Raw genomic sequence first — 9605 nt, forward strand, 5'->3', positions numbered from 1 at the left:
AAGCTTTGGGGTGGGTTTCAGAGATTCGAGTAGAGACACTTTGGATGCACGACTTTTTGTTTGGTTTTTCAAGACAGGGTTTCTCTGTATAGCCCTGGCTGGCCTGGAACTCTCTCTGTAGACCAGGCTGGCCTCGAACTCGGAGATTCGTCCATTTCTGCCTTCTGAGTGCTAGGATTGAAGGGGGATGCACTACTCTTAACTTAGTCCCGCTATGAACAGCTGAACCTAATTTTAGTCTATTTTTCTTCCCTCTCCATGGCCTGAATAGCAATAATGTCCATCCCTAAGCACCCTCCCCAAATGGTTAATACCGCACTTTGGAAAGTACTTCCATGGAATTGATTTTTGAGATGCCCCTATGAATGTTCACAGGGGTGCCTTAATTGCTTCGTACGCCTATATTAAAAGATCTTTAAAATCAACAATCTGAACTCTACTTCATTTTTAAAAGACTTCTTTTAGCCCCACCTTTCAGTTAAATGCCATCCATCCCCTTTAACTTGCTTTCTGCCAGCCAAGCCTTAAAGTTCTTTGATCCTCAGCCCAATTTTTTGCCTCCTTTCCTAAACTGCGACCTAGTTTTTATTGCCCAGGTTTTGTACCTCATCTTAAGTCCCACCCTCCCCTCGAGCTCACATCCTTTTCTCTAAACCCTATGGAAATGTTCGGTTCTGTTCACCCTCCTCACCCCACACCCTGGAGCTGGCCTCTCACTCCACCTTGTGCATTGAAAGCACATTACCACCGAGTTATACTGCAAGCCCTCAACTTGTTTTTTTTTTCATCCGAATAGCAAGTCCTCTGGAAAAGAAGTTGGAGCAAAGAGTGTCCTAGGTAGAATTTCTGGGGACTCAGCTAGGATGAAGGGGCCCAGCGTCACGTTTGCATAGTGGGTTAAATGTTTTACAGTACTTGTCTGATGGAGATGGGCTTGTTCCAAGGCTTGTTCCAAGCCATTGGTTCTTTGGCACCATGCTAAGGAGATAGGGGAAATGGTTTCTCTCCAATCACACACACCACAGTCAGGGAAGGTAACAGAGGAACATTGAAAGGGACAGGCACCATGACTGAACACACACTGGAAGTCAGTAGGCAGGGATTTATTTCCACGGCCCATGCCTCCCAGAGCCTGTCAGTCCGAAGGAAGGTGCTAGATGGCATCAGGGCCCAGCGGTTTAGGTCCCTGCTTTCGACCCCCTTCCGTGACGGGAACACCACTAGAAACAAGGGTGTCTTGGCCTCCTTGCCCAGCACCAGCTGAACTCCCTGCTGTAAACCCAGACAGGGGAGAAGTGGTGGAGGATACAGGCCAAGCAGGCGTCTTTCCTTCAGGACTCTCTTCCTGCACCCTTTCTGGAACAGGCACACCCTCATCATCATCCCACAGCGGTTGGGGTCTTGGGTTTGGGGGGCACAGGCGCACGGGCATTCCCACAAGCTCTGGGTGTTTGCGTTTGTAATGGCGCCGAAGAGTATTGGCTTCGGTGAAGCGCACCCTGCACGAGGGACACTGATATGGGCGCTCGCCAGAGTGGATGCGGTGGTGATGTGCGAGCTCCCCGGCCTCGCGGAAGCGACGCGGGCAGAGCACACAACGGAAGGGCCGATGGCCGGCATGGATGTTGCAATGACGCCGCAAGTGGCTGGACCGCTTGAAGGTCTTGCCGCAATCTTTGCACACATGTGGCTTCAACTCTGAGTGCGAGATGCTGTGGCGCTCCAGGTCGGAGAGGTAGGGGAAGGCTCTCAGGCACACAGGACAGAAGTGTGGAGCCCTCTTGGAGCCAGAGCCCTGGGGCCCATCTGCTGCTGATCCTTCCGGAACTGTGTAAGGAACACCCTGATCATCGATCAACAGAAGATCGTTGCTGCCACCGCCGTCCACTGGTGCTGCCAACGGGGCTTCCTGCACTGATTTGGGGGGGCGGCCCCGCTTTCGAGGGAGGGAGGACTTGAGAGTCCGACTGGAGGTGGTGGCTCCCCCTGGTGGCCGGCCTCGGCGGCCCCGGGGAACAGGAGGAAGTAAGGCCAGAGGTTTTTCTTCCTCCCCAGACAAAGTTGAAGGCAACGGGTCTGAGCTGGGGTTGTCCATTGAGCAGTGGGGAGCTTGAGTCTGGGTACTGGAGCCGGCTAAGAGAAGAGAGGGGGCGGCGTCAGTGTGGTGAGGGTCTAAGCCCCCATTACCCCAATAACTCATCTATCCCTCCTAAGTCTTTGGAGACCTATATAAGAAGACAATTCTGTACAAGTTGATAAGACATACTGACTGCCCTCCTCCGAAGTGTATCCCATGACTCTCTCTAGCATTCTTTAATGGCAGTTTGAGAATGATCCCGCTCCCCACAGGCTCCTAGGTTTGAATGTCTGGCTCCATCAGTGGAACTCTTTGGGAAGGATTAGGAGGTGTGGTGTTGTGGGATATTTGTACACTGAGTGAAAATGTATTGCTGCGACTGGTCTAACAGCTGAACAGCCAATAGCTAGGCTGGGGAGGTTAGGCGGGACTTGTGGGTAGAGAGGAACTCAGGGTTAGAATCTGGCCTGGCAGGAGCTGCCTGCCAGACACTGCAGAAGCTGGACATATGGTACAGAGGAGCAGTAACCAAGCCACATGGCAGAATGTAGATTAACAGAAACAGGTTCGTTTAAGTTATAACAGCTAGTTGGAAAAGTCTATGCTAAGGCTAAGCTTTCATAATTAATAATAAGACTCTACGTTGTTATTTGTAAGCTGATGGTCCGAGGGAAAGTCGGACTACAGTGTGCCCTTGATGGAGTAGGTGGTGCCTTGTGGGAAGAGGTGTTTCACCAGGAGTGAGCTTTGAGATTTCCAAATCCTATACCAGGCCAGTCTCCCTCTACCTGAAACTTATGGATAGGATATGAACTCTTAGCTACTGTTCCAGCATCAGGACAGCCTGTTGGTCCCCACACTCCTGACCAAGATAATTGTGGACTCACTCTCTGAAAATGTAAGCAAGCCCCACTAAATGCTGCCTTTTTTTTTTTTTTTTTTGGTTTGGATTTGTTTTGTTTTGTTTTTTTGAGGCAGGGTTTCTCTGTGTACCTCTGGCTATCCTGGAACCAGCTCCTGTAGACCAGGCTGGCCCTGAACTCACAGAGATCTGCTTGCCTCTGCCTCCCTGAGTGCTGGGATTAAAGGCGTGCACTACCACCGCACAGCAAATGCCTTCTTATAAATTGCCGTGGTGATGGATTTTCATCACAGCAACAGATCAGTAACTACTTTAGCCTTTAAGGTCAAAATGAGTAAAAAGAAAAAAATCTAGCTGAAAATGGAACTCTGGGCCACAAAAGCCTCCAAAAGCCCTCTTCCACACAGAGATGGGGAGGAGGTCTGGAAAGAGGCAGGTCCTAGGTAAATCTGCTGATGTGTGAAGGATGAGTATCCAAGGTGCTAAATGTCTGGACTTTGGAGTCAGATAATCAGAAATGAAATGCCGAATCTGTCCCTTCCTTTCTGTGTGGCATTATACAAGATCCTAACTTCTCTGGGCTCATTTATTTCCTTTGCAAGATAGAACTCGGGGTTTGTTTGCTTGCTTTTCTTTCTTTCTCTTGTTGTTATTGCTGTTGTTAATTTACTAACCCAGACATGCAGTGAGCATGAAACACAAAAGCCGGCAACAACCTTTTGAGGAAACACATTTTCTGTTTTGCAAACAGGGAAACTAAGGCACAGAAAACCAAGTGGGTTAAAGTTCTCTCTGCCAGTAAGTGCCAATGAAGTCAAATCAGTTTTACTGACCTTGGTGGTCCAGGAAATGAGAAAGACCTAGGAAGACTGTGTGTGTGTGTGTGTGTGTGTGTGTGTGTGTGTGTGTGTGTGTGTGTGGCATACTTGAGGTCTCCCAGTCCTGTTTGGATCCCATTCTACCAATAATTAGCTGCAAGTCAGTTTCCTTCTCTGTAAAGTCAATATACCGAGGTTGTGGGGGAGAATCGACTGAAATAAGAAAGTTTCAAAAATGTCCCTAGAACATTTGCCTGGAATACAGAACGCACTTGAAAAACCACCACCGTCCTTTCCCAGAGCCCAGATCTCGGGACCGTAGAACTGGAGTGTACTTGGAGGACAGAGCGCTACAGGTGCAGCTAGTAGCACATGCTGCGGGGGCCCTGCATTGCTCTTTAAACAGTTCTGTTGTCTGGTTGGTTTTTAAGTTTTCTTTATGTGTGATGCTGGTTATCCAACTCAGGGGCCTCACGTATACTAGGCCTGAGTTACAACCCCAAACCTTGCACCCCCTTTTCATATGCACACAGCATGAGGTCCACACGGGGGCAACCTTTCCAGGATCACAAGGTTCGCACCATGCTATAGCCAGGACAGAAAACTGAATTTCTGGAACCTACCTAGGAAGTGAGTGATCCCTCGACCCTCCCCCACCCACAGTCCGGTGGGACGTCTGCCTGTCAGCCCCGAGTGGCCCAGCCCGCAAGCGGGGCGGGCCCTCAGGGTGCGGTGGCCAATAAGCGGCGCGGGGACATTGGCGGCAGGGGCTGCAAGGAGGGGGTCTGCGCTCGCGAGCCCGGACCACCGCTCGGCAGGGCGCGAGGTCGGCGCGCGCAGGAGAGAGCGCAGAAGCGGGGAACAGGTGCCGGGGGCGCGCTCGGGCACGCGCACCCGGGACCACCCCTTTCCCCCTCCCCCCCACCCGGGCCCCCCGCCTCTGGGTACCTCATTTGCATGCTGCCTGGGCTCGCGTGTGTATGCGCGCGCGCGCCGGGGGCGACGGGCCGAAGCGTGGGAAGGGGCGGGGGATAGGGGGGCCCTGCCCCTAGGCGGCGGCGGGGCGGGGGCGGCGGAGCGCGAGCCGGGCCCCGCCCCTCGGTACGGACGCCGGTGGCCCCGCCCTCCCCGCCGCCCGCGCCGGCGGGGAACAAAGGGGATACGCTGGGTCCCAAGGCCCAGACGCGCCTGCGCACCAATCGCCTTCCTCGTCCCTGTGAGAATCAACGCACGAAAATCCCCGACCACCTCTAAATGCCTTTCCTCCCACAAAGCACTCCAACCCGGTGACCCAATCAAATACAGGTACCGGATAGATGAGACGCGGGAAATGGCTGCTAAGTGCCCCTAATTAACATGGCGCTCGATAGCTTCAAAGCACCATGGTGTTAAAGCAGTAAAATGGTGCTTGGTGTTTCCTAACTCCGTATTAGTTCGCCCGCTTGGCTTTTTTCCTTCCGAATGCAACTCGACAACCTGCCCAGCAGGAGTCCAAGGCTAAGAGAAGGAAATCATATCTGCGCCCATTTATGTAAACTCTTAAATATAATCGCCGTGGACTAAGAGAAGCGGCGCGTCGCCCTTAGTCTATAGCGCTCCGGGGTAACTTAAGCCCCGCCCCTCTCTCTGCCCTCAACCAAGATGGCACCAACCTAGCTTCTTTGACCTCCTGGGCTGGGAAAAGGAAGGGAATGTAGAAGGGCCGGGTGGGGGCGGGAAAGGGGAGCCAGGGGGAGGGAGAAAAGAGGACGGGGGGGGCTGCTTGAGGAGGGGGGGGGAGAAGGGAGCCGAGGCGGAAGTCGAGGGGCCCCTCAGGTGGAAGTGACGCTGACCCCGCTGCCCAAAATGTCGGCGCCCAGAGGGAGGTGTAAGTAATTAAAGAGGAAAGCCGACAGACTTTCCCGGCCTCCCGGGGTCCTGCCTGGTCTCCAGGACCTCCGCAACGCAAAAGCAAGGTGGTCTCGCCTAGTCCCTGGCCGCCTGACCCTGCCCCCACCTCGGGCGCCCGGGGCCGCACCTTCTAGGGACAGGGAAAGGGGTACAAAGGGCTAGTTTTCCGGGCCTGGTTCGAAAGATCGAGCAGGGTGGGGGAGCCCCCGCAGCACCACACACAGTGGGGTGCAGGAGGAGGAGGCGGAGCTTATGGCGGTTGGGGCGGGGCAGGAGAGAGGGAGGAGCTGGTTGGGGCGGGGTCTAGAGTAGGGAGGGAGGGATTTTGTGGAAGGGTGGAGACTGGTTAGGAAATGGGTGAGGTTTATGCAAAGGGTAGGGCCTCGTAAAGATGCGTGGATTTTATACCATGGGTGAAGGGGCCTAGGTTGAAAAATTGAAGAAACTTGTTAAGGTTAGTGGAAAAATGGGGTGCAGGAAGACAAGAGAGGCCCAGAATATGATGTGGAGTTTGCCTAAGGTGTGGCTTAGAGAAAAAGTTGCCATGGCAAGGGTGCCCGATGGAAATATACAATTTTGAGAGTATGAGTGAAACGATCAGGTCTTTATTGTGAAGGTGAAAGCAGGCTAAGGACAGGCTTATGATAGGGAAAGGAGGTGATAGAAAAATGTGCCGGGCAGTGATGGCGCACATCTTTAATCCCAGCACTCGGGAGGCAGGGGCAGATGTATCTCTGTGAGTTCGAGGACAGCCTAGTCTACAGAGTGAGTTCCAGGAAAAGAAAAGAAAAAGGTGACTTATTTAGAAGGAAAGTTGGGTGGGATTTGGAGGCAGGTCTCAGCGAAAATCTAATTTGGAAAAGTCAAGTTAACCTTTAAGGAAACAGATGGGAATAAAGGAACTGAGAGGAGCTTAAATATCCAAACTGCTCAGTTAATCCTTTGCTGTGCAGCAGTGGCTTTGGGAAGAACACTGGCCACGTTAGCTCAGACCGTCACCGTGTGACGTAGGCACCAGTATACCCATTTCATGGGTTAAGAGTTCCAGTTGGCTTCATCCAAAGCTACAGACTGACTGCAGAGGAGCTACTGCGATCTCCCTAGAAGTATGAGAGCAATGTGCTCAGCCCCAAATCCCTTCTCACTAGCAGCTTGTCTTCGGAGATGAGTTAGAAGCAAGAAGTCTTTTGAGGAACACTGGGTGCTTAGGGAACAGAGGGAGGGGCCCAGACCTAGGCAAGAGTAGGAGGGCCTTAATTTGTAGTGGGCGGGGCTTGGAGAGGATTGAGAGAGCCTGTCGAAACCTTGGGAAGAAGAGTAAAATGGAAGTGGCTTGGAAGATTAGAGAAGGAAGAGGGTCTGGAGAGAGAGAGAGAGAGAGAGAGAGAGAGAGAGAGAGAGAGAGAGATTTTTCAAGGGCAGTGGGTGTGGCTTGGTGGTGGGCGTGTCTTAGCATTGGGCGGGTCTCCCAGAGAACAAGTGTTTCTGAGCCCAGAGAGCTAAGGGAGGGGATGGCCATTGGGGAGGTGATTTTTACCTGCTTTTGTGTCTCTAATATACTCCAGAGAAAGCCCCAAGCCACCCTGGACCTGCCACCATGGATGAGTCCTCGCTGCCTGTGGTTCCAGCCCCTATTGCTGTTCCAGGGCCAGCACCATCTGCCGCTGCCCCTCGGGTGCCCTTTCACTGCAGTGAATGTGGCAAGAGCTTCCGTTACCGATCGGACCTGCGGCGCCACTTTGCTCGGCATACAGCGCTCAAGCCCCACGCATGCCCTCGCTGTGGCAAGGGCTTCAAGCATAGCTTCAACTTAGCTAACCACCTGCGCTCACACACCGGAGAGCGGCCCTACCGATGCTCCGCCTGCCCTAAGGGATTCCGAGACTCCACTGGCCTGCTGCACCACCAGGTGAGTCCTGGGAGCCACGCGGGGCTGAGATCTGGAGCTCCATTCCACTCAGGGAAAGGCAGCAGGAGATGGGAGCACACTCCTAATCGTAGAAAATTTCACTTTCCTTTCTGCCAAAAACCAAAGCATGACCCTGCAGAGCAAGTTTGCCCCATGTAATTGTTTCACCCCCGCTACTGCTGAAGCCTCTAGTGCCTGCCAGTATCTGCAGCCTTGTGTTTACAGTTCTCTCCCTTACCATCTTGAAAGCAGGTTTCTCCGTGCACACCCAGCTCCTTTATTCTAAGAGCACAGGCTTTGGAGGGAGCTCCACAAGACCTTCGGGAAAGTTACTCCTTTAAATGACCAGAAGCCAGATGGAGGGTAAAGAAAGTAGTTCCCTAAGGGAGAAGTTGGGAAGCTTCAGGGCATGTGATGCGTTCTTATAATTCTAGTGCTCGGGAGGTGGCGGCAGGAGGATCAGGAGTTCCAGATCATCCTCAGCTACACACAGAGTTTGAGGCTAGCTTAGGCTATAGGACACCCTCTGTCACAAACAGCAAAACAAGAACTAATATGTAGGAGTGAATTGGGAGGGCTGCGGGTTATCGTAGACAAGAGGGCACAGTGATGTCTGCCTGAGTCTTTTGAAGTGTGGGAAGTCCACCTGGGCAAAGCACTGCAGACAGAAACAGTGGCAGGTGCAAAGGCCGGGAGGTGGGAAGGACCTCCGTGTGCTTACGGGCATTGGCTTCTCCTGGGGAGAACAAACTCACGCATTCACCCCAGAAAGGGCCCCAACAGAAGACCAAAATATAGCCGCATCAGTTAAGTGTGGCAAATCAGTTTGGCTTTCCTCAGAGAGCTCAGGTGAGGGTTTACAGAACATGTGTGAACCCCAAGTAGGTGCTTTACCACAAAGCCCCATGCTGTCATGGAGATGGTCTGGTGGACGCTGCATAATAGAGCCCCATATTCGGTTACCCTAACTTCCTAGCACTCTAACGCCTTGCCAGGCCCCTTTCAGCGGGCAGAGTAACAGCTGCACTCCCGGGAGCTGCCTTGGTTCCCTGGCTCAGGTGCTCTCCTAGATAGACGACAAACAAACAAAACAGTTGTATCTTAACACATATGTTGTTGGGGAACCACGCAGTTGAGACGGTGTTGAGGGCACTGTGAAGTGGGCCATTTTGCAAAGGGAAAAAGTGGAGCGTTCACAGAGAAGAGAGATGGGTGGACTCAGGCTGTGGATGCCTAGCGCCCAGGCCATAGCTGTATTCTGTGTGAGCCTGTTGAAAAGGGAACAGTGTGTACAGAGGCCATCAGTGTAAGGGACTGGGTCAGAGCTGGCCTGTAGCAGGCCTGTGACTGGGGAGCTAGGGTCTCCTTTTGTGGGTTCCTGCTCTCTTGGACAAAAAAAATTTAAAAGCAGAGTTAAAAGGTTAGGAATTATTTTATTAGAATTTGAAAGAAAAATCATAGGAAAGGCAGCATTGTGTGGGGCTGGGGGCTGGAGAGGCGGTAAGAGGATAGAAAGATGCACTGTTTCAGTTAGTCCAGGAGAGAAGGCAGGTTTATCAGTGAAGGTCTGCAAGCAGCCTCGTGGGAAGTGCCTCTTCAGAGAGACAGTGAAAAAGTCCAGAGTGTCAGGACAAGCATGCTGAAAATTTGGGCTGGTATCCAAAGAAGAGACAGAAAGTAGGAAAAGAGTCAGACGGTTTCACAGACCCTTAGCCCCAGCACTTGGGATGAAGAAGCAGGTGGATCTCTTGAGTTCCAGGATAGCTAAGACTACACAGAGAAACCCTGTCTTGAAAAACCAAAACAAAGCCAGGTGGTGGTGGTGCACATCTTTAATTCCAGCACTCTGTGGTGGAGGCAGGTGGATCTCTGTGAGTTCAAGGCCAGCCTGGCCTACAATAGCTAGTGCCAGGACAGGCTCCAAAGCTACAGAGAAACCCTGTCTTGAAAAACCAAAAAGAAATAAAAATAAAAACAAAAAGAAAGGAGAAAAGGAAAGGTTAGACTTTTTTTTTTAAATATAATTTTTTTATTGAAGAAAAAAAAAAA

General features: G+C 52.1%; 2 protein-coding genes across 7 annotated transcripts in view; one reads left to right on the plus strand and one right to left on the minus strand.

Annotated features, from left to right (window-relative positions):
* Positions 1-1087: 1087 nt before the first annotated feature.
* The window catches only part of Znf524 (zinc finger protein 524), a 16627-nt gene continuing 8109 nt past the window's right edge, over positions 1088-9605 (minus strand). The window contains exons 1-2 of one of the 2 annotated variants that reach the window (XM_050130717.1): positions 4706-4845; positions 1088-2133 (exon numbers count right to left, since the gene is read on the minus strand). In XM_050130717.1, coding sequence (XP_049986674.1) covers positions 1154-2095 — 942 coding nt within the window. In that variant the 5' untranslated portion in view covers positions 2096-2133; positions 4706-4845 and the 3' untranslated portion in view covers positions 1088-1153. Of the gene's footprint in view, positions 2134-4705; positions 4846-9605 lie in introns of those variants that run through there. The other variant, XM_050130718.1, reaches the window with a different exon arrangement.
* The window catches only part of Fiz1 (FLT3 interacting zinc finger 1), a 10050-nt gene continuing 5358 nt past the window's right edge, over positions 4914-9605 (plus strand). The window contains exons 1-2 of one of the 5 annotated variants that reach the window (XM_050130713.1): positions 4914-5062; positions 7213-7556. In XM_050130713.1, the coding sequence (XP_049986670.1) occupies positions 7245-7556 (312 nt within the window). In that variant the 5' untranslated portion in view covers positions 4914-5062; positions 7213-7244. The other 4 variants (XM_050130715.1, XM_050130714.1, XM_050130716.1 and 1 more) reach the window with 4 other exon arrangements.

The sequence above is a fragment of the Alexandromys fortis genome, unplaced genomic scaffold, assembly GCF_014885135.2.
Source record: "Alexandromys fortis isolate MF-2015 unplaced genomic scaffold, M_Fortis_MF-2015_v1.1 scaffold_344, whole genome shotgun sequence".
NCBI classification, from domain to species: Eukaryota; Metazoa; Chordata; class Mammalia; order Rodentia; family Cricetidae; genus Alexandromys; species Alexandromys fortis.